General features: G+C 43.1%; 1 protein-coding gene across 1 annotated transcript; it reads right to left on the bottom strand.

Moving 5' to 3' along the window:
* Nucleotides 1-1,653: 1,653 nt before the first annotated feature.
* LOC6736481 (G-protein coupled receptor dmsr-1) lies at nucleotides 1,654-24,978 on the bottom strand. Its single transcript, XM_016170675.3, has 5 exons — nucleotides 24,462-24,978; nucleotides 24,061-24,245; nucleotides 8,534-8,762; nucleotides 3,700-4,802; nucleotides 1,654-3,599 (listed from the first exon to the last, which is right to left on the bottom strand). The coding sequence occupies exons 3-5, from the start codon at nucleotides 8,599-8,601 to the stop codon at nucleotides 3,334-3,336; spliced, it is 1,437 nt and encodes a 478-aa protein (XP_016030016.2). The 5' UTR covers nucleotides 8,602-8,762; nucleotides 24,061-24,245; nucleotides 24,462-24,978; the 3' UTR covers nucleotides 1,654-3,333.
* Nucleotides 24,979-25,215: the final 237 nt, after the last annotated feature.

The following is a 25,215-nucleotide window of genomic DNA, read 5'->3' as shown; positions in this document are numbered from 1 at the left end:
AGTTCTATACTATAACTATATCACAGCAAAAGATATAAGATACAGCCAGCTCAGCTGCGATCGAGACCGGAATGAGACCCGCTGCTGGGCCAGTTTGAAATCATGTCATTGGCAGAAGCAGCTGCAGCTGCCAGCTAATTGTAGTCAAATCCATTATGCAAATGGGCGCGGGATGAGGGGTCTGGGGGCGGAGGTGCTTGTGGGGCAACTCCCTTTTGGCCACCGTTTAAGTGGGGAACAGAGGAGGCGACTGAAGATTGCATGCGCCACTTCCCAAAAAGGGAGAGCTCTCGGTTGCCATGGCATTGTGCTGCCCGTTGCGTTGCTACCAGGAATTTCCTTTCACCACCGAACACCCAAGTGCAGCAAAGCAGGTGGAGGATTTGGGTTGCAGCCCTTTGAGGGCCAGTTCGCTTGTGCAAAGTTTTTCAATCAATTTTTCATATGGAAAGTTTGAAGCAGCAGCGCCCGAAGTTGCCAGGCCCACGGTGCGTATACTCAACAGGTTAACATATGACAAGAAGCATTATTAAATTAATATATAATTTTTCTATGAAGCATACGGAATGAATTCAAGGCCACTAAAGACCATTTAAAGGCGGTTAAAATTTTTGCCTTTTTCCTATATGCAATCGTATGGCGTTCCTTTCCAGTCGCAGCACGTTCAAATAATGGCCAAAGTTCGGCCTAACTGCCTTCGATAAAATGTGTTTATGAGTGCCGCAAGCTGGTCCCGCACCGCTGCATTTTATGGCCTGGTATTCGAGGGCCAAGTTGCGATTCATATTTAATTGAGCACGGCCAAATAAACAATGGTGGTAATAAAAGCGTAGCCAATTGTAGCCGTCAAAATGGAGCATTAATTGCAAAATTGTAAACTTATCGGCGGACAGAAAAGGAGGCCCGAAGGTGGTGGGCTTATAATTGGGTAAAAGTAGGCCCAGGTAGGCGTCAATTGAGTTAATTAGCAGATTAAAAGGGAACAACCTTTAAATGGCTTCATAATTCAATAAGCAAAAGGGCGGAAATCAAGGTAGATTGGGCTTGGGTTGCGATACTTACCAGTACGCGTACAGATAATGAGGGGCGTCAAAAGATGATTATCCTTGGCGAACCCGTTCAACTTGGCTTTGGCCCTTTTAATTTTAACTTCAAAAAGTTACTGGGAATTTTCCGCTGAACGCGGTCCGCTAACTTTAAGCCAAATGAAATGTTACAAGCCCCGAGTCTTGACCGCAACTAACTTGTCTTTTAGACAGCCATTTCCATGGCTTATCAGGGCTAGTGCAATCTGAAGTAATCTTTTATTTTGCACAACTACTCGGAACTAGGAAAGTTGGCAGCCAGCATTTCTCATCTTTCGCCGAACTCCTGCCACGTTTTCCCAGCTCGTTTTGGGCCATAAAGTTTTGTGGCCCATTTCTCATGCTTATTGTTTTGGATTCCCTTCCTCCTACGAGTAAACATTTCTATACTTTTGTGTGAACTTTTCCCTGCGGTTCGCCGTATTTTCTGGCTAATGCAAATTAAACTTTCCTAAAATATGTTTCAAAGAGGAGCTCTTGCCCGCTTTATTGGCCTGTTTCATAAATAAGAGAAAAACTCTCATAAGTTATTTAAAAATTATGTCGGCTCGTAATGAAACAACTTTGGTGTGTTCAATTTAATTTTATTATGTTTAGCGTTTGCTTAATTTAAATACCAATCAGTGAGCTTTTCAATTCGATTTAAACCTTTTTGTTATATATAAAACTTAATTACGCTCTAATAAACCTTTTGGTGGCTCTCGATTGGTTAATTGAGTAGCTTAAATCACACTTATCCGTCAATCTAAATGGGCATAACAAACAACAATTAATCTATTATTTATGCTTACTTTCAGTAAGCAAAGTGGCAACTTTATAATTTAATTCATTTAATTTAATATAAGTTCTTTTAATTTAGCAGCTAATTTAATCGTTGTTCAAGCAACACACAGTTACATATACTTGGTGTATTCACATGTACTTATTCGTAGTTTGATTTACGTGTTTATTATTAACGAGATTGAAAATATTTGTCGGGGCTCAAGTGCAAATACTTCAATCACCATAATTTATGCGTTCGCTGGCCATTTGTCATTCGTCGAGGGGCTTAAGCGATTGCAATTTTCCCAAGTGAGGAAAAACTGCAAATGTTTATGCAATGTTTCATTGGATTATTCGGTCAGCTGCAGTGACTGCCTTAAATTATTTCCCATAAATTCAGTAACCCACGAATCGGAACTGAATTCCCGAGTGCGTTCAAGAAAACTATAATTTCATTCACAGCCCAAATTCCGATTTCCAATAATAGAATTCGCAAAGTATTTCATTTACCTACGCACCGCACTGCAACTGCCACTTATTTTTCCAATGCCTGCATCGATATCAGGTCAATATTTCTAGGACTTAATTGCCATTATTAAAGATACGGACATAAGTGTGTGTGTATATATGTATAATCTGTACAACAACTTGCAAATATTCTGCTCAAATCGTTGCCGAAAATTCGTAGTTTTGAGTGAGTACGTGTGTTGCATACTTTATGCGAATGAAATCAGCATGAAAACGCATGGGATCAAAGTGGGAAAGATGCAAAAGTTTACTATATTTGATTTGATTCATGCCGAAAAGCTGAACAGCTGCGTACAATTGGGTCAAGTGGGGAAAATAAAACATTTTCCATGCTTTTCTATACTAGTAAGCTAAAGCGAAAGTTTCTGAATTGTGTTAGTTAAATATACAGATAGATGTACGAAACATTTTACAAAACTATATATTTTTTGACTTTGATCTTTGTTGTGACACAATGGTAACTATTATTGTGACGCCAGCTGTAGCTTATACGAGCTAGTTTATGCACAGCATTTTTACAGCTTCTACTTGACTGTGAATGGGGAATAGAGTGAAGTCAAACGGTGCGTATGAGTGATGAACCAGCGTTTTATTATTATGACTGTACGGGTTTTACGATTTCCCACCAAAGTATGCACATAACTCGTGGCTATCTGGGGTTCTTACACAACTAGTTTACTTTTTACAAGGATAACTAGGCATATAATATGTACTACTATCAGGGTTACTACGTCACAATGCGAGCTTGTTCAGCGGTGTACAGCTGGTTCTCCGTGGCCCCGCTCGCCTTGTTCACCACCACAACGATGGCCTGGAACGCTGGCTCCACCGCATCGTTGCAGGCCAACGGAGCACCACCTCCTCCCACGCCTCCTTCGCCGGAGGAGCGCCTTCTGCCGCGTTTCAGGACACTCAGCAGGCGACTGAGCAAAGTTCGGCGGCCACGACTCCTCCTGTGCTACAGATTTGTCACCTGCGTGATGTTGGTGGTCGTGCTGGCCATCACCACCTGCGGCTGCTGTCGTCCCTTTTCCAGGACAGGTGCCACCGCAGAGCGCTCAGCTCGAGCAGCTGCCATCTCGTCCTGCGCCACCGGCAGCCACTTGTCCAGGAATTTCGGACGAAAGAGCAGCGTGAACGTGGTGCGGAATTGCTTGCTCATGGAGCAGTACAGAATGAAGTTGATGCTGGAGTTGATCAGGGCCAAGATATCCATCAGGTCACCTGGTGGCAAATGGTCAAGGCATTGGGTTATTACTTCTTATAGGGAAATGGGAATCTGTAGAATATATTATGGCGTTATGCATAGTACATATTTACTTACTCAGTCTTAGGTAGCACTGCAAATAGAAGACATCTCCGAGCACGGCATTCAGCAGACCCATAATCCCTTGTGGAAATTCAGTGATGAGGAAGAGGAGTAGCACCGCCAGCAGCATCCTCGTGGTGCGATCCGTCTGCTTTTCCTTCTCCAGAGTTTTGCTATTTTTCCGGGGTCTGTCCGCTGCTTTTCCATTGGCCGGTGATTTGGTTCCATTACTGGCAGCCGGAGTGGCGGGCTTGCTGGTGAGCTTCTTCCGCCGCCGTTTTGCCTCCAGCAAGGCCAGGATTAATCGAACCGACAGAATGGTGAGTGCTATGCAGGGTATCAGCTTAATCACTACACTGTATATGAGAAAAGTGGCATTTTGCAGCGAGGCGTTGTGCAACGCCAAATCGCTGTGGTACAGCCTATAGACGGTAACATTTCGCACCACTGGCGATGGCGTGGGTGGTGCAGCGGTGGTGGTCGATGTCAGCAAGGAGCTCACATTCAACCACACGGTTTCGTTCAGTGGTGCACTGGTAGGCGTGGCATTCAGGGCGGCCGCCCGGGCACTCAGTAACTCATTACGGTAATCGATTACGTACTGGGTCATGGGAATGGAGTTTATCACTTTGCCATTCATATCCAACTGATCCACATATTCGGTTATGGCCGTGATCAAATAGAGCGACGGCGACACCACCAGTACACACACCACATAGGCGGTGGTTATCGTTATTATAGTGGTTCTCATACCGCACCACACGCGATTCTTCTGCGGATAACCCACTGCTATATAGCGCCAAACAGCCAGGGTTACAGTCAACCAAATGGAGATGGTGTGCAGCACCTGGGCGAAAATCGAGTGGAACTTGATGAAGCAGGCCCAGCTGTAGCTCAGCTTCTCCTCCCGCGGCAAACTGTCCGTCAGGATGTAGTCGTGTATGGTGTAGGGTATATACTCCAGCATAACTGCCAGGTCGGCCACGGCCAGACCCGTGAGTATGGCATTCGTGGGGGAGCGCATCTCCCGCCGGGTCAGCACAATGATATTCAGGGTATTCGCGATGGTGCCCAGGATGCAGACCACCAGCGACACATAGCCATGCATGTTTTTGTAGCTGAAAAAAAGAATTGAAAAAATAATGAATAAGCTGTGAGCTTAACTATTTAATTCAACGCAACAATATATGAAAATGGCATAATAACTTCCTAAGTCTATTAATCCATTAAAATTGTTTGAAAAACCAACCCATCTTGTGACATTCGTTTAAACAAATTTTATTTTTAGACAATTGCCCAACTCTCTGCAAGGATCCAAAAGTTATAACCCAGCACGGCAGAGAAGTATAATAAAGACACAAATCGAAATGTTGTGGGTGAGTGGCAGGCATTTCCCAAATTATGTTTCTGTTATTATGCTCTAGTTAGCCTTAACCAATTTGTTACTTCCATGTCTAGTCCGCTTTCTCGCAGCAAAGTAGGCAATAAAACCATCCGAAAGCCATTTCCGTTGACTTGCCAAGCAGCAGCGTTTGCAGCACTGAGGCAATAAACTCTCGGGTGCCTAGGGCTTAAGCCAGCCACGCCCACGCCGCCCCCTTCTGGGATAAACATTTTACCAGCTTTTGTTTAGTTTTCGTCGAGCGCTTTGAGGCTAAAAAAGGAGGAGGAGGAGGAAAGGCCCAGGCGCAGGAGTCAAATTTCTGGGCAAAGTTTCAGGGAATTCGGCACAGGAAAAAAGCGAGGCAGCCCTCAACGGTTTCGGTTGGGTTTTGGCTTTCGGCATTTCGCCCTGTTTATTTTTTGCCTTTGTGCAAGTTGCAGCCAACAAATTAGACTTAGCATAAAATTTATATAGGAAAATGCGAGGCGAGACCCACAAACACGACACTTTAGCGCCTGCAGGATGCAAGTCCTGCGGCTGACTGGTGGGGAAAAAATGTTTAATATACTCCGAGCTCTCCAAATGGAGTGACACGTGTGCGTCCTGCTGGCGCTGCTGCTGGTGCTGTCGGTGGCAGGACTTTAGTTAAATTGTTTATTGCTGTCGTGCGAAATTCCCCATTCACTCGAAACAAAAAGGGGATTCCTGGCCGAACGACAGTTTTATTGGAGAATCTAAGCCAAATTTGTGGGCAACTTTTTAGTCGTGTTAGCCCACACTGCAGGTGGTCGGTCTTATGCAATCCTGGCCGAATTTCCATTCCAATCTACATAGATGAGAGCTTTTTGCCCGGAAAATGCTTGCCAGTTCATATTAATTTGTTTGCGAACCAAATTTTTCCGAGCCATCTGAAAAAACTTTCTGCACCGGCAATGCAATCAGTTGTAGTGGGAGGAAAATGTCTCTATTATTTCTAGGTAGCTAGAGTAGAAAAACTATGCCCAACTTGGCGTAAAACTCTCGATTCTGAACTTATACCTTTCGAAGGGATTTCATTGAAAAACCCGGGATCCCCTGGATTACACAGAAAGAAATAAACGCATAAGAGTGCTACTCAATAACGTGTCTGAATGTATTGGCAAAAGAGAATTAATGTTATACTTTTATAATTATTTTTAATATTTTATAAATGTGAAAGCTTAAAAGCCATGCCTTTTAGGTAAATTGATATAGTTTTTACAATCATATGCATTTTCCGGTGTACCACTGCTTGTTTTGCCTAGTTTTCTCGGTATTTGGGTTTCATTTCGACAGCTAACTATGCCTGATTTCTGGGCCAATAACTTTGAGCCAGTACGCTCCACCTGGAGCCCCGATGCCATCCTGGTCCAAAACAATTCCAGGACTTCATTCATGTCGTCGACGTTTTTGTCGTTGCCGCCATTCATCAACATGGATTATCAAAGGCCATAAATTAGACTCAGGGATGGCTGGGAGTCTGGATTTTTAGCCAGGTGAAATCCTGCGACGACGAACCCAAGACCGTACAGCAGGCAAAGTTTTTGTGAGTTTGATGAATGGAGTTGTAAATTCCCCAGGAGTTAGTTGGCCGACAAGACGAGGGTTGTGCCGCCAAAAAGTGTCGCCGGCATTCGGAAAGCGTTTCAATTTCGCTGTTTTTGTGGCACGTAGACACACCTCACTTCGTATATATTTTGTGTATCCTGTCCATCAGCATGAGAAGCCTTTAACATGAAATGCCAGACGATGTGTGCCTATTTGTTTTATTTGTTTGGGGCTTACGCGGCCGCAAAAAACGACCATGCATTTGGTAAATTAAATATTTTCCGAAAGCAATTTTACACATTTTTTGGGTCTTCGGTTTTTGGGGCTTTTTGGCGTTTTTTTGTATTCTTTTCGATGGCTTTTCTCGTTGGCAACGGAGAGTCGAACGCCTTTGTGCGTTCTTTATTATTTATGTTAATTGCTTGTTTTGTGCGTGTTATGCTGCGGTTTTTCCTTAGCTTTTGAGGCCCTTTTCGCTTTGCCATTAATATTGCGTATACGTCACGTTGCCGCCAGGGAAAGGGTTCTTCTTCGATGTGTCAGTGTGTGACACATTGGCGTTTGAATTGTATACTTTTTTTCGGGTCTTCTGGCGTTCTGTGCTCTGGCGTTCTGTCGTTCTGGTGTTCCTTTGCCGCTTGAGTGGCGCCTGGAGACGGCTGAGTGGGTGCTTTTGGGGCGGTCTGCGTCTGTCTGGGGCGTGACAGCGTCAAGTGTCGCCTCCGCTGGCAATTTGGCACGTCTTTGACACAAAAGTAAATGGCCAAGTGTTCTGGCTACACATCTAATTGCCATACAGTCATCTTTCAAACTCCAGCTACCTACCACCTTTAATTAAAGCGAATGCGGCATCGCATTCTGGGCTGCTGATCCTGTGGCCAGCCACTTTGTGGCCATTAACACTGCTGCTGGCCAGGCTCGCTCTAATTAAAACTAAAAGCCCTGGTCTAAGTGGCGACCCTCGGTGGCTGTTTTGCAACCGTAGAGTGAATAATTCGCAGTTCACTCGGAGTTCACAACTTCATCACGGCAAATAAATGGCTTTTAATGATTTATATGCCGATTGGATTATGTTCTTAATTTATGAAACTAAAAAGAGAAATAGCGTCATGAAAAACTAGACATTTTTGCATGGCCCATTAATCAGTACAGTTTATTACGATAAATCAGAATTAATAAATTTAAAATTCTGGTCGTTTTGGTAAAGGGAAAGTGTTGTGTTACTTTAATAAATAACATATTTATTTAAGAGTAACTAAATAGCTTTGTTCGTAGTTTAGATATGATTTTCTCTACAGAAACTTGCATCGTCACCTTAATCGAAGTCTAATCGGTAAATGCACAATATTGATAGGTTTATTGGCCAATTGACTTAACTATTTATTATCGCTTACATGTATGAACTTCGGAGAATGGTGACTCGGCTTGAATTACACGAATTCAATTTCCTAAACCGCCATCAAGTTTTTAGGGCCGCTTTTAATCATCATCTCGAGGTTTTACGACCGACTGGCATGCAACGAATATATAAATACGCGCAGACCGGATTCACTTTTTTATGGGTGCAGCAGATGGCCACTTGGAGGGCCCGCAGGATATGGTCAATTAAATTGATTTCAGCCATCAATTGTTGACCTTGCTGTTGACAAATCTGTTTTTTGTTTTCGTTCTGCTTCGTCGTTTAATCGCCCGAGAAAATTGTACGGCAAATCAAAATTGAAGCTCCCCCGAAATGGGGCGATAATCGATTTCTGAACGATTCCCTTGCCCCAGCAGCTAATGGCTATGATGTTGCCACCACCGACCCCGCACCCAACTGTTGGCTTATGGCATTGTTGTCGCCATGTCTGGTGGAAAAGCCCCTTGGCCTTGATCGTGACATTGGTGAAAGTCGCTTACCTTGTGTGAAAATTATCCATGCCGCTGCCGCAGTAGAGCGGCTCAGTTTCATTGTTGCCACCGGCCATTGTTGCAACAGCAACAGCAGAAGCAACGGCAACTGTTGCAAGTCCTTTGTGATTGCCGCCCGTCACTCACCGATGTTGCAACTGGATTTGCTGCCAAGGACAGCCGTGCAGAGCCGCCTTCCCAGCAGATGCATTAATAATTTATTATCAACGGGTGGCCCCTGCAAATAAGGATAGAGATAGAGATACATTTAGAGTGGGATAGTTAGAGGCGCCATTGTCCAACTAGACGTATAATTAATGCAAGTTGTAAATTGTTGCGTACATGGCCGTTACCCCATCAACTAATGTGATTAAATATTGCATGGAGCACAGTGCTGCTGTTGTTGTTGTGGTCGCATGGTGGCTGCCCTAAGCCGATTAGTGAATAGCCAGCAAAATGTATATATATATATATTTTCCCAGCATAGTGTCTGCAAATCGGGGGCTTTTCCTTTTATCTACTCCGTGCAACGCCTGCTGAGAAGGCTGCCTTGCAACTTAATTAGCAGCGGGAAAAGTGCACTTGCGGCGAGGATAAATGGGGAAGTTGAGATAAGGACTAGTTAGCTACCCTCCGAAGAAGATATTTATGTGGCAAGTGGCTGACTAGAATTCCGAAGGAGTGCTTTCTCTAATGGAAGCAATGCAAAAGAAATCAAGAAATGAAGCTCCTATTCGAATCTCAGCCACTTTTGAGCCGCAAAGTTCAAAGCCTTAAAAAACCGAATTCCAGCTGACCTAGGATGGCCCATAAATAATTTCATTTGGCCAACGGCTGGGCTCATCAAGCAAGCTGGAGGAGATCAGGATGGACCGCAACTGAGTGGCGAATATAAAATATCTGGAGCCGTCGTGTGGTCTAAATTAGATTTGTATGGCTGGAGCGTGGTCAGAGATAAATGCCATTTTTCTTGCCTCTCCTTTTGAGGGATTCTTTTTTTGAGTTCGCCTTGTCCGTACAATTTCAGTCGGACGTCGGACGTGGGCAATATGTTATCTGCCGCCCCGTTGCTGCCACCAAACTATAGTACGAGTATCTCTGCGTGCATGCTGCAACAATTTCCTTGCGCAAAGATTTTAATTGCATTTGTTAGGCAGCTACAGCTGCAGATGGCAGCGGAAAAGCGTTGGGAAAGCGCTGGAAAAGCGGGGGAATGCGGCTGCAATTAACACGTTCCACGAGGCACAGAAACCGCAAAGCCAGCACACTGTTTAAATATGCATAGAGGGCAGAGATACAGTGGAAAGCGGAAGAAAAGCGGCGGAAATTCACGGAGAACGAGCAGCTAATGTGCAGGAAGCTTAGTAATTTGATTTGCAAATTTCCATTTGCTACCAATTTCTTTTTTGGCGTAGCCTGTAAATAAGCCAAGGGGCTAATCAAGTACTCAAGTGGCTAAAATGCAATTTATTTGGGCTCGCTGCGTGGAAATTAAATACTGTAGCCACATCAAATGGCGGTGAAATTAATTGATTGATGCTTTGCTCCGTTTGACTGATGTAATTGTTGTGCCCATTATTATGACACAAGACAAATGGCCAAGTAATATTAATTAAAATCGTGCCGCGCCATAATTCGATTATATAAATTAATTGCCGCTTGATGAACGCCGTTATGCAAGAATATGCCGCTCAATCCCCATGGTTCATTCGAAATTCGATACAAACTGCTGCCGCCCAGAGGAAATAATTTTGTATAATTGCGAATATATAGTGGCTATATGAGGCCGGATGATTGCTCCGTTCATCACGAGTGTGCCGATGCGGTTGTGTGTGTGTTGGGTGTGTGCTGTGTGTCCTGGTGAGGTGACAAATGAAATGATTAATGAATGACAGCTGCCGGTTGGCCGCAGATGTATGCTATAATTTTTGCAAACAATGGCAAAGAATAATACGCTGTTGCTATGCAGAAAGTCTGACAGCTTAACAGATTACATGGTAGCGTAATGAGAGAAATTGGGGATGCTGAACTCTTACAATAATTATAACAAATAAATTCTAGGTCAAATAGGGGTTCTTGCAAATGTTGTATACCTCAATCAAGTTCTAGCCAGAAACATATTATTCATTTGTGCATCTAAGTTGGTAGTGACTTGATTGAGATTACATATTTTTGCTGAGTGTGGACCATGAAAGGCAATCTAATGGCGGGCCAGAAAAGCATTTTCATTTCAGGACAGAACAGGAACAATGAGAGCGTAAATAAGGCCGTCAAGTGGGTATAAGGTGAAAGCGAAAGAGGAATTGAAATCAAAACTTATTTCCGCATGACAAGAGGGATGCACGTACATATACATCAGCTCGATAGTCGGTGGTGGTCCAAGGACCTTGGTGCTTGGTCCTCGTCCGATAAACCAGTTATGTCACGCCCATATTGAACGGATTCGTGCCGCCATCTAAATCGCAGTGGCAGACAGGACAGCAGATATGTATGGGGAATACCCGGAGAAGAAACAGCACAACACATCCATGGATGCTTTAGGTGGCAGGGGAGCCGGAAAATGGCCAACAATCGCAGCGAAATGAAATTCAAGCTGCGGGGAAATCTTATTTTTGATTCAAGCCAACATTGAGTTCCGCTATTTGCTGCTCTTCAAACTAATATTTGCTCCTTATTGATTATTGATTGATTGTTTTGCTACCCTGTTTACTTTTCCTTCGCCAGCTGTTTGTTCTTCGCTCTGTATTTGCATTTTTCTTCTTCACGTAAGCAAACTTGTTATTCGCTGCTTGTTTGCTTTGCTTTCTGCAGTGGCATTATTTTAAATTGTTTTCTAAACGGTTAGCCAAAAAATAAGAAGGCAGGAAGTGCGAAATATCGAGACCGGAAATAAGCAGAAGTCATTCCCCGCCACGCCCGCCATGTGAAGATGGACAGCTGGAGTTGCTGCTCGAGTTGATCAAATTTAAGATAAGTGCTTTCGCCAGCCAAGTGGAAGGAATGCTTACCCTCCAACAATTTGGCAAAGTAAACCTTAAAGCTGCTGACCGGGAATTTAATGAGCGAAACTCTTGGCAGCTCGAGTCTCGAGCAGGCGGAAAACAAAAAGATTAGAATTATACTATGCCATTAGTGCTCTCAGCTTTTCAGCGTATGCAGCGTGTGTCAAGTGCGTCGAGCGAAGATAATGGCCAAGGTCACACGGTGAAAAATGGGAAAATTATAGGCGTTCTGTGGCAGCACGTCAGTCTTTCACATCCCATTTAAAGGTGTCTAAAAGTGTGCTTTATTTTGCACACGTCAATGGGACTTTAATTTAAACTCATTTCAGGCTTATACAAGATGATAGTTCTCTTTGAAACCAAGACATATTTGCCACTGCACAGCTTAGCCTTATGAGAACTCAGCCCCCGCTCCTTGAGACTCTTTTGCCGGATGTTTTGGGGGGCATACGGGGATTCCCCGGCGAACTTTGTCACCCAAACCGCTGGAGGGCTGCAGCCGTTTGTCACGACGATGACTTGATGGCGACGCCACTTGGCTCACATGGACACGAGCTGCCAGTCATGGCAGCAGTCTGAGAACACAGAGTGTCTGGCCTGAGGAGTGAAATGGCGGTTGTGCATGGGCACACAAGTATAAATACAGCTAGAGCCTGCTAATATTTGTGTCAGGTTGTCTGACTTCCCTGCAAACATCCTGTCAAAGTTTTGTTTCGCTACTCGACGAGAAAGAATCGCTAAACAAAAATCTGTTCTTGTCGATGTAATTAGACGACATGCGAATCGCTCGTTCGCCATGATTTCGGCACGTTACTCATACGCACAGGTGGCCGCAGAAGCCGCAACCTTGTGATACACATGCTGCGCAGGCATAATTCAAATGTCATCCAGTTGTCATTGTTCGTTTGGCAAATTGCTCGCTGCCTTCGCGAAAAAATTTCCATGGAAATGCTGTCGCAGAAATTGGAGTGTATGTTCGCCTGTTGACTGGAATTTGTGTATCAAGCATACGTCATGTTGTCTTGTCTGAGTGAGTAATTCGCCAGAAACAACAAGATGGGAGATTGCTAAAATGGAGGATACTACTAGGTGAGTGGGTAAGCCCAGGGCTAATTTTAGTCTCAAAGAGTTTTAAGTATTCAAAGCAGGGAAACTCGCAGACGAAATGGAATTCTGTCTGCGGGGAATCAATTGTTCAACAAATGAGATTGAATTTCGAGTAAGCGGATCATGCAGCTCTGGCATATACATAAGCAGGCAGTGGTAACATTAATCATACTAAATTATAATCTGACTATGTTACTCGGCTGTATTTTAAGCCAGGTATGTGTAATTAACTTCATTGTTTTGGCCAGCAAGCAACCGCATTAGCTTATCAATGCAATTACACATGAGTTCATATTGCACCCACCCTCAAATGTTTGACAGAATTTCGGTTTCGCTTTCAGTCTGCTGGCCAACATTTTAAGCCCGAACCTCAAAGAGATAACACTGAATGGGATGCATGTTTTGGGCCGAATGGAAACGTGTTGCCTGGCAGACCAGCAATTTGTTGCCGAAAACTTTGGCACATGTGCAAATAGTTTCGGGTGGCAGTGCAAGTTGCTTCACTTTGAAACAATGCTGCTCTTAATTGAGTGGCAGAAAGCAGAAACTCATGGTGTTGAAGAAGGTTAAAGATGCAGAGAATGGTCCCTTGATTGTCAGCAATTTGGTCGCCCGTTGGGTTTGGTAATTGCCTATCCATTTCACGGTTCTGCCAACAAAGTTATTAGGAAAGTAAACACCCACACCCCTTTCAATAAGCTCAAGTCAAGCATGAAGCACGTGTGCCCGCGGTAAAAATACCAGCTTTGTTATTGGTTTAATTCGCTGATAGTGGCAAACAATTGAGGCCAAAAAAATAGTGCTGCTATGTAGTTACTTCAATGAAAAGTAGTACAATCTACATATACACCAATGGTAAAACTTAAGCATCATTATTGTTCATCTCATTAACGAGGTAATAATCCACAAATCGGTATGTAAAGTCATGCTGTGAAGGCATGCTAAAAGGACCATTACTTCGACCTTCTCTGTTCGCTAATAAGCAGGTGGTTCTATTTCCCGCCTTTGGCCGGGGCAATAACAATTGGCCAGCTTGTCAAGTGGCTGGCTGCCTGGTTGGTCCTGGCCGCGCCCCTTTTCGGCCCGCCCGCCCTGTTTGCTTAGCCATTTTGTTGAATGGCACTGCTTGACTGGGTCGCCTGAAGAGCCCGAGTTCTGGAGAGGTCGTCGTCTATCATTAAAGCGAGGCATTGGGGCGCAACGGAGCCTTGACAAGGTCGGTCTGTCAGTGCACTCGGTGCCAAATAGCATTCACCACCCACCGCCCACCGCCCACAGCCAGCCATTGAAAGGGCGAGACAAGGTCAGGGCGAAGGTGTGAACGTGAAATGAAATTATGTAAATAGCGAACGGCAAAGAGTAATTAAAAATTTGATCTCGAGAAGTGTAAATTTGTTCAGGCAAACGGCGAGTCGTCAGAATAATTGAAAAAAAATTCCAGCTACTGTTTGCCTACTTCTACTTTTCTCAAAATTTGGTTAGCAAAGTAATCACTTAGCCGGCTACATTTAAAGCCACTTTTAGTCAACGTCTTGCACTTCCGCCGCCAGAAAATTGTTTGCATTTCGCCACAGTGCTTTGGGACAGGAAATGCGTTTTCTCTTGCCCGGCAAACAATGGAAATTGTAAAATAAAAATGGTTTGCCTGGCCGCAAAGTGCAGATAATGACGACGGGAAATGCCATAAAACCAGAACGGAAGTGACACTTATCGCTGTGATGGTGTAGGGATATTTCCAGACCAAATTCAAGGCAACTCAGCACACATTTAAAACGTACTTTAAGGACTCCTCAGCCTTCATCCACCAGCAGGTGGAATCCAGAGGAGAATCGGCCATTGATACCGAGATAATAACTCAAATGAATTGGTTGTCGAGGGCCTTGGGGCCCGGGTCCTTTGAGACGCTCATCGGGCCCAATAAAAACGCCAGGATGGCAGGACATTGTGCACTGATTTGCAACAACAACTGGGGAAAACAGCAAGAGCAAACAGAGACATCAAATGGGGCATTCCAAGGAGCAAACTGCAAAACAGATGATTCCGGCATTATCATTCCAGCTCAGTTGTGGTTCTACTGCTACTGTTGCTCAGCGTTAAAGTAAACGACATTAATGGAAACATCAAAGTAATTTGATTGCATTTTCTCCCCCACAATGGATATGAATGAGCAGTGCGACGCTCTGGCAGCCCAGCGAATGGAGGAATTCTCATATATATGGGGTGTATTGTATAAGTTGATGGTTACACAGGGACAAAGACTATCTGAAAATAGTACCGAAATCAAAGTTATTCCAAGAATTGAAAAAGATACGAACTCCTTTACAAGGAATTTTAAGAGCCTAGTAAATTCGTTTTCCTTTCAGTTTCCAATTCTTTAAAGTGTACACATTTTCCGCCGTGTATCTGTGTGTCTCTGTGCGTATCTGTGTGTCTACCCCTGGGGTGTTTGTGTGCGTGTGGGCTGCACGCATAAGTAGCAGGCATGGAAAACGGGCTTCTACCAGTCTCTCCCGCTGTTCTGCCATTGATATTTCACCGCCTGCTGGGCCAGCGCCCCGCCCCCTTTTCACCAGCCGCCCTCTTAATGGCATCTCATTTTCATGTGTGTTTTCCACGAACTACAGCTCGCTCTGCCTCCATTTTCTCGGTCTCTGTTGATGCTGTGTTAATTTCATTTGGCCAACACAAAAATAGACAACACGAAATGGAATATGTCCAGCAATGTAATTGCCATGACCAAAGCAAATAAAATTAGGGCCAAGTCCGAGGACGATACGAGCTGAAGGCCACACTTAAAGTAGCCTTAGCCGAAGGACTCGGCATATCTATAATCATAACTCATAGGCAGATCTCACCAGCGAATGGTGGAAAAGGCTGCATGGCCACAGGCAATAAAAGGACTTGCGAAGCCAAAGGACGATTCAATTTGGAGGCCGAACTTTAAGAGGATTTAGAATACTTGTAATCACATTTAAAAATACCACACAAAATTATGCAAATTAGAACGGCTTATCAGCAAATGGTTAAGTGCGGAGGTTCTGCGCTACCCAAATCACTTTTTTTCCCACAGTTCTGAACCCTTCGCACATAAATTATGGAAAATTAACCCTAAACGACTCATTTAATAAACATTTTGGCCTACAAATGCACTCAGCTGACTTAAACGCACCTGAGACTTCCGAGGTGTTTGTCATATTTATTTATGGGCCCGACACCATTTTATTTATTTATATTCAAATTTATGGCAGTTCTGCTTAAATCAATGTTAGTTCAGTTCGTCCCATTGTTCCTGGCGATGATGGCACCCTAAATTATGCAACACCAAGTCCTTTCGCAGGACGACAGAAGTTGTGGGTCTTCTGCGCCGCAGGCCTTATCAATTCCAGGCACAAACACATGTCCTTATTTTCGGTATGCAAATGCGTCCACCCACGCAGATGTTTGCGGTTGTTTGTCTCAACTACACTTTTTTCGTCTAAACTTTAAGATGGAACCGCTTTTTGGGGCAACCGTTGTGTCAGCTGCCTGGGGATTGCTTGACATTTGAGTGGTTGACGGCGCAGACAGAGAGTTCAGGCCAGGGGTCAAAAAATAAATCGAAACAAGAGTTTGTTCTCAATGAGTTCTGTGCGTTTCAATTCGAATCACTCAAGGTTCTCATGGCTCTGGAACGGACGCTTGAAAAGGCAAGTCTATAAAGTTGAATATGAAATAATGTGTTTACCTAAGCTCAATCTTGACAGGTTTAATGGAGCAGAGAAACTTTGAACTCTTTGATAAGTTTAATAAAGTTTTAGTATGGGCACTCGGCCCATTTAAGCTTGTAAAGATTTTTGAATGACACAATTTTTTAATAATAATGGGATGAAAATGAAGGCATAGCATTTGCTACAGGTGCATTTAAAAGATCCTTCAAAGCGCTTATCAAAAATCTCATTTAATCCAGGAAATTGTGATGTGTCAATGCTGGGTGGCCAACCTTAATTTCCTAGTTATCCGTTACTCTGGAAATATGTCTGAATCGCCAAGTCTCAGTCTCCGACTTGTATTATTTGCTTAACCCCTTCTGGCCTAAATCAACAAGCCCACAATCCACGTTTTACTCTTCACACCAAACAAAAAGATCAAGCTCACAACACACAGACCGGCAGCCAAGTATTTTCACGCGCATTAGCTGCTCGTTTTCAGAGGCTTTTCCCCGGCAGGGTGGGGGGTCGGGCGGAAGAAGTCCCTGGGAAAATATTTGGCCTACGTAAAATATGCAGAAAGTTCATCATGAAAGCAAATAAAACGCATACGCCGCGTGGGCCCTGTCCAAGGGGTGGCTGTCAAAATATGAATAATGGCGCAGCCAGACGAGCACCTCGGATTGGTTGCCCTTTTTTTGGGGGCTCATTCTTTTTTTTTCCACGCTTTTCTTTTTTTTTTTTTAATAGCAGCTGTAAAAAATTAAAAGCCTGCAGCTGCCTGCGGCTGCACAGGAATAAAAAGAATACTGCCAAGTCAGCTGTAAATAGCTGAGCTCCTTCGTCCTGCTCCTCTGCTCCTCAGGTCCTCGTCATTCGCTGAATAAATACCAGCAAGGTCAAGTGCGTGAGTGGGCGCCTACTTTTTCTCTACAGAATACAGAGAAAAACATTTAAAGTGCAAATTTCTGGCTCAACGACATATTTTAAACGTTTAAGGGAGGTTGCAAAGATTTGTTCAGATGAAGCATTCGTTTAATAAAATCAAATGCATTCTTGTATCTACATTTTCAGCGGCTTTAAGATTGATGAAATGTTTTTCTCTTGAATATTATCTCAGTGCATCAGATCGTGGGAGGTCTTAGAATATAAATTTTGCATGAGCCCCCGGATGGTTTGGGTGTTTTCTGCTGACCACTTGACAAAATTTGGGGCTGCCTTCGATGGAGGAGGCGTGGAGAAGTGAAAAGCAGTTCGAAGTTTATGTGCCTACGTGTCGGCCATAGTTAATTTATTATCCATGGCGGGGTCCTGTATTTGTTCCCGCACTTTAAAACATTACGGCTGTCTGTGCTGGCAGCTTTAATCAATTGCTGGGAAAGCTTTTTATCTGTGCTGTCAGGCGAAAAAGCAAATTATGACAAAATGTAACCATAAAAGGCGGCCAAGTCGCAGAGAGTGCAGGCGCAAAGTTACCCTGTCCCCAGAAATGTGCACGAGATTTGTGTTACAAATGCTGGTTTATTAAGCCATGGCTATACTTAGCACATAAATACCCGCCATGATGACACTGCCAGTGGCAGAATCCTGTGTCATTAATCTCCCATTCCACGTGAAAATTGGCCAGGACCAGCTCATCGCATCGCATCGTATAGCACCTAAGTCCTCGCTTCTGATTGATGGGTATCCATTTGCAGAGCTGTTTTCGTTGCCTTTATATAGACGCATAAATCACATAGTCTGGTGCGTTCGTGCATGCAATTTGCATTTAATTTTTAGTTAAGCCCTCGATGAAATCTAGTTTCGGGCGATTATTTGTCTGACTCAGCTGGAAATCGGATCGAATGTCGTCGCCGGGCGATAAAGTGGGTGACAAATTGAATGGCATTTCCCGGGTATCCAAGGATTCGAGTGATTCGGTGATACTTGGAAACCGGAGTTCGGACTGCGGACTGCGGACTGCGGACTTTTGCCTAATTAAGTTGCCCATCTAATTTCGCCAGGCAGACGGACCAAGGCATTAGCACTTCTCTTCACATATCATCAGCAGGACGGGCTGGACTCGCAGGACTCGCTGGACGTGCGCCAAATGTCATCAACACTAATGGAATAATTTGAAATCTACTTAGCTGGAAAGCAAGGACAATGGGTGGTCGAGTTGGCCGCTCTTCCCGAAACTTTCCCCCATCAACATCTATCTCAGCTGCGTTTGTTGATAATAACATTATTTATGTTGTTTTAATTATTTTACGCATTTTACCACAGAGCATTACAATGAACTCGAAGTGGGCGTGCCGCTCGCCGCCCCACGCTGGGCAGGATTCTGCCCTGCCCTCTGCTCGCCTTTTGTAGTTCTCATTAAGGACGAGGCGGGCTAATTGAATTATGTGAGTGATGTGAGTGGCACAGGGTGTCCATTAACTTGTACAAATTGCGAAGGACTGCAGGTTCGAAAGGCTTAAAGACAAACATGTTTTCGCACTTAGGAGATTTGTTGACAGAGCCGAGAAATTCGCTTGTAAGTTCCCATGTACTTGGGCAAATTTGTCTAAGGAATTGTCATTCAGCTGGGGGCCCTAAATTGTGTGCTTTATTGGGGTTTCTTATTTATTGACACCCTATATATATGTACATTGTACGTGCATGTGCTATCATTCAATCCACAAAGTAAATATGGCATTACTCTGCATTTACACTAATCGCAAGTTTACTACTGCCGATAAACGTGACAAACTTTCATAACTCTTGGCAAAATAAAAAAAAAGAAACAAGTAAATATTTACCAAACCCGAAATGTAGCCACATAAAAGTAAGAGCTCGCATAAATTGATTCACTCGTTTGCTTATTATAGCCAACGATAGCCCAGTGAAATTAGTTCGAGGGAGTGGAGAGCCAATTAACTTTGGGCCAAGTCGAAGTTTGTTTGTAGAATCGGTAAAACAATCATCAAAGCAGATTATTGTAATTGAGAAACTGTAATGGGCACAAGGTCAAGGCAATTCCTGATTAGAAGGAAATGAAGCCGAAAGGATACAAAATAGTAAGTAATTCTGATTTGCCCGAAGGTTATGAGTGAGCTTAAGGTGATTTTCTATAAATTATGAAAGTAACTAACTTCCTCTTAATTATATTATCAATGCAATTAAGTAGTGCAATACTTCACTGCTACATTGGAGTCTATCTTGTTGCACTAATTTGTACATTCCCATTTCGATTAGAGATCTGAACTAGGACTCTGTGCAATTGCCCATTCACCAATTCTGCCTCTGTGATAAGAGGGCTTCGAATCCTTTGACATGCGAGTATCGTGCACAATTCCCTTAATTATGCGCCGCCAAGTGAACCGATTGCACTTTATCGGAATGAAGCACGCACTCGAAAAGGTCATCAGCCGTCATCGATGGCTCGGATCCGGATCCTTGGACTAGTTTATGACCCAATTATGCCAAAGTGTCTGGCAGTTGGCGATGCGTTTTCGCGCTATTGTAAAACCGCCTTTACATCAGAGCGAACAGTTCGGGCTGTAACCATGATTTGTTTGCTTGACTTGGCTGACACGAAGCCAAATGGCACACGCACACAGGCCGATGAAGCCAGCCCTTTGGTCCGGAAAACTTTGTTCCAGATACTGGGAAAACCACGGAGGGAGCTCAGTAATATCAGAGATTTAAGAAGGAATTAATAAAGTTAATGTATCTTAATAAAATTTCTTTAATAATGGCTGTGTTCTATCCATCGTTTAATTCTTCATTGGAACTCCTAGTTAAACCATTGTGCCAGCTTGGAATTTATAACTCCTGATTTTTCGTTCTCTGCATAGCATAGTTCCATCGCTTTCGCCTTGATTGCTGCAATTGCTTGGCAATAAATAAATGACGGAGGCGTTTGCAGTTCCAGAATGCTGTCTATTACGTGCCTGGCAAGAAAGTAGTTAGAAGGCGGCAGAGTTCGCCTCCTCCATTGAAATGTAATTTAAATGGGGCTCCGTAGCCCCGTTTTACGTGTTGGCCTGGTCGGATCGCTGCTGCGGTGGTGACATTTATGCTATTGCCAACCGAAAGCTGTTATTTCGAGCCTCCCAGCTGTGGATTCGTGGAAATCGTGGAAATCGTGAAAATCGGGCGGAGGAAACCCTTTGGCGTTTGGCCGTCTGCCAGGCAGCGGAACGTCCTGTCATAAAGGCAACTATTACGGGGACACTTGATGGCGTCCTGGACGACGGGGATATCCTATAATCAGCAGCAACGGCGACTAATGGCAGCACTTAGAGCTCCTGGCCAGGACCTTCTGGCCGGACTCTCATGAAACTGTGATGAGGGCAGGTCGAAATGATTTCGGCATACTGTTAAATTCATTGGACACATTCAGCCGCACTTTTAATGGCCCTTTGCTGTGGCCAAATGTTGCGGATCCCGATGAGGCAGCTTCATTAAGGTGTCCCTTTACGGGCTCCACTTTCAGTTCTGAGCCCAGCTGAACCCAGCCTTATTGAGATAGATTATTAAAACATATTCCTTTACATTTTGATTATATTTCGAACGAACCAAACAACCTGTAGTCTGATTTTAACCGAAAAAGAAGCCAAACTAGCATCGCTGATTCAGTCCTGTCACGTCGCAAGCATTTTGGCTCAGCTTGTACGACATTTAGCAATTAAGGGCGGAGCTTTGGCCAAATGTTGCAAATCATAATCACAGTTTGCGCATCTTTTTAGGCGTTTCTACTTTTTGCGAAAAATTTGTTTGCATTTTGCCGCGCTGCTTTGCAGCTTCGCTCCACTCGAGCGCTCATAAATTATGCAGGAGTCGTCCTCTGGTTATTTTTGTTGGCTTTTTTGAATTTATGATGCCAACTTAAATCGCGAATATTCCGCTCTCTGTTTGTGTTCACTCGAGTTGGTGATGTTGTAAAGCGCCTCAAGTGTTCGCCACCAACATTTTTGTCACAATTTTTGCTGTCTGGGCGAAAGTTTTCACTCTTTTTGTTGGTGTTGTTAATAAATTGTCGGTTGCAAAGTCCGAAACAGGAGTCAACTTTTCTATGACTGTGTTTTTTGGATATGGAACGAACGTGGCTCGAGGCAATTGCGTGGGTGGAAAAGTAGCCTGTGCAGTTCAAGTTTTCCGAATCGTTTTCCAGTTGCCATGGTGCTATTTTTTTGTATTGTGGGTGGGAAGCTTATCAAAAAATATGAAATGCAATGCAAACTTTTTTGGTATTTCAATTTTACTGCCATTCAACAGCTTGAAATAAAGTTGTTTAAATGCATTCTATTTTGTTTGATATTTGCAATGATAAGTTATGCTCGAGCGGCATTATGTGTAAACCAGTTTTTTTTAAATGGAATGTAGTTTGGTTTCATGAGATTTTAGTATAAATGGAATTCGTACCAACCAATGCAAGCAAACATAAAATGTTGTACTCTATCTTCTGTTTTGCCAATGAGAGTGGCTTTAAAAAAACATGCGCGATATTAAATAAAAATGTGCCTGGAGGGAAATTTCTGAATATTTATTTTGTTGGAAAAAAACGTAATGGGAACATGCACCGAATTTAATGTTTCAATTGCCATAGCCATCTTAAACGCTCTCGCCCGTTGGCAGGACTGAAAGTAATTTTAATGTAATTGGCATTACGTGAGGGGGATTTGCTTGGTATTTTTGGCATATCATTTTCATACAAATCTGATGCCAGGCACAGGCCATAACCACCCATAACGGGAATACCACCCTTCCAATCACGACGAACGAGCATAAAAAATAAGCATTGCCTACAACTAGGCGCTCACCAACACACACACACAGACACACGCACACAAACGCACCCGCAATGATGTCAAGGCAGGTCAACTTTTCGAAAAAAGAGGAGAAAATTTGGGGGACAGATTGGAGTGTGGGAAAACAATCGAAATCAGCAGCCCCCTTATCACAAATCAACTCAAATTACGAACTCAAACACGCAAAAAATGAAAGCCAAAGGAAATATTTGTGCGTGCATAAAACAAAGGCGAAAACAACCACACCTACACACACGTAAATAAATGAAATTCAATAGGAATAGGAAGAGCCGAGGAAAATCTCTACAAAATTTGACTGCGCAAATAAAGTAATATACAGTCAATAAGGCAAATCGTCAGACTTGATTTGGATCATTATTACGCATACGCCGCGTTATGCAAATCAGACAATTTTCTCCCTGGGCCAAAACAGCGCTAGTGAAGCGGATATAATTTATAATTTATAGAGGAAAAAACGGCTGAAAACGTAAAAGTAACAAAGTGCCATATCAAGTTTGACGAGGCAGTTTCCACCAAGTTTTAACCAAGGCAAAGTTTTAACTGATTTTTGATTAAAATCTTATCGTATCACGGCGGCAGGAAGTAAAAGTAAACCGAAACCGAAACGGAAACTTTGATTAAATTTCCCGTCAAAGTCATCCCCAAAGTCTAATATATTGAGCGCCACGAAGAGGCTTTAATTAAATTTTATTTATTTGTTGTTTCAGCAAATTGACAGATGACTTTGTTTTTCGTTTTTGATTAGTTTTCGGTAGGCTAACGAGGAACAGAGGAAAATCCAGTGCTTACCATAAAAAAACATATATTCATGGCAAACATTTTTAGGAACGGCAGTGTATTCTATTGAGGACTTGTTTATTTTGTGGGAAAGCTTGTTTTTCCAAAAATGTTCACAGATTATCGAAGAACTAACGAAAACGAAAATGCGTGCATTTTTTAAATGAATTGTGCAGCATAAAAAATGTATGTATTTCTTTGCCAGAGGATTATTGTTGTAGGTTTATTGGTTTCCCGAATATGTAGCAACTATTAGGAGACAAGTTTATAGAGCTAAGCGGACTAAAGGATTAAATTGCAGATGGACTGAAATCTTTAATTTGGCATATAATTCAGACGCTTGGATTGCCTAACGCTAACAAAACCATTTGCAATTAAAACTAAGCTAAAACATTAGTTTGCTTTGCCAGTTTATTTGCCGAAGGCTTTGTTTTGCATTCTCTGCCACTCTTTTCCCACTCTCGAATTTTCTTTTATGTTTTCCGATGTCACGTGCAAGCGGTCAGCTCTTGTATTTGCCTAGTGCCATTTTGTGATTGTTTGCATTGTTCCAGGAGCAGGACAAAGTCACTGTTCTGTTGGCTTTTTTTATCTTTCGTTGATAGAGAATTCACTGGAACTTGATGGCGGGGACAATGGACTGCCGAAGGGATGGCCAACGGAAGTCCTTGAAGGGTTCCTGCGAGCGCAGCTGAAGGACCTGACCCCTTGGAATCCTTCCTTTGTCAACATCCGAACTTCCACTTGGAAGGCAAGTGTTAAGCAGAAATGCCTCAACACTCCATTAATTTCTCCGCTGGAAAATGACAAAAAAGGAAGCAATCTCGTTGCCCAATTGACTAGACTGCCATTAAGCCGGATAAATTCGCTGGAAATCTGCAGAAAATGCGACTTAACATTACTGCAATTGTTTGATAAGCGTTCAATTACTCTCATGTCGAAGGACTTTCAAGTTGAGAAGGAGTCTCCTTCGAGTAGCTTTAAGTTTCTCACAATTTATGAGAGCCACTCGATCGGGCTTTATTTATCGGTGCCCCAATTTGACATTTAACTATTTACAAATAAAAGGACTTCAGCTCCCATCGCCGTAGATTGCGACATTTATTGCACTGCGCACATAGGTTGATAATTTATTGCCACAAATAATTTAATGGGTTGACACTTACTGCAAACTAGAGCCAAAAATGCTGTTCCCACGCCGAATTATGCAAATTATTCAACAGCTGTTGTGCGAATATTTCATTTGCCTAATGCATTATTATCATTTAAATCTTGTGTTGGTGTTCACGATTTCCGTTTCATTTACATTTTTATCGATTTCTTGTAATTTATGAAGTTTATTCACTGATTTCTGTGGATAATATAACATTTTTTTTTACATATTTCATAAAGATAAAACTAGAAATATTCCATCGGTTAGAGAAGAAAATGGAAATTTACATAAATCTTTACAATCTTTTCATTGTCATTTAAGATTTAGGTGAACTAGCTCAAATTAAAATTACCGTTTAAAAAAACGAATTTCAATTGAACAGTTATATTTTAATTTATTTTTAATTTCACTTACAACTCTTTAAAAAAATGCAAAATAGATTCAATAAGGTTCCAGCTTTTCATTCAATGAATGTTATTAGCGATTTATTTTTAAAATTTCTTCAACACCATGTTGATAAGTTATATGTTTGAAATTTGTTGAAAATACTTTTCACTTGAGTAAGATAAATCACTGGAATTCAGCTAGTAACGCAGCCGCAGCGCACGGAACGCAAAACGCAACTGAGCCGAGTGCATGGAAGTCAACAAATCCGCAGTGCACGGTTCCGTTGCGTCCAAATCAGTTCTGTTCTGTTCTGTTCAGCTCAGTTCGGTTCAGTTCAGGATGGTTCGGGATATAGTATTTACTTGGAGGGACCGAAGCGCCGACGATGCGAACGCCACCGAGAGGCGATGAAGACTGTGCGCGAGTGGCGGCGGCGCCAGAATCCGCAGTCTCGGGTCGCCTAACTGGCAGTTACTGCTGCGTTGCCAACTGCTTCCTGTGGATCGCATCCTCGGGTTCCACAAGCAAAGACAGTGGGCAAAATCAAACGCGATGGCAGTCTGCAAAGGGACGCTCTTAGGCCGGAAGTGGCTCTCTTAAGTGACTTTGTGCTGCGCGTGCGCAAACCGGAAACAGCTGTTCCGTGCAGCCCATCAGCTGCTGGGCACCATTTTGTTTATGTTTTGATGGCGTTTCCTTTTGGCTCTCGCTTCGGAGTTTTCCTTTCGCTTTTCCTTTTGCGTTTTTCTTGAGACGAGGTTAAGGTCAGGCCAAATTCTAA

This window comes from Drosophila simulans, chromosome 3L, assembly GCF_016746395.2.
Source record: "Drosophila simulans strain w501 chromosome 3L, Prin_Dsim_3.1, whole genome shotgun sequence".
NCBI classification, from domain to species: Eukaryota; Metazoa; Arthropoda; class Insecta; order Diptera; family Drosophilidae; genus Drosophila; species Drosophila simulans.
Note: the sequence above shows the minus strand (reverse complement) of the source record. Positions and strands in the feature narration are given on the sequence as shown.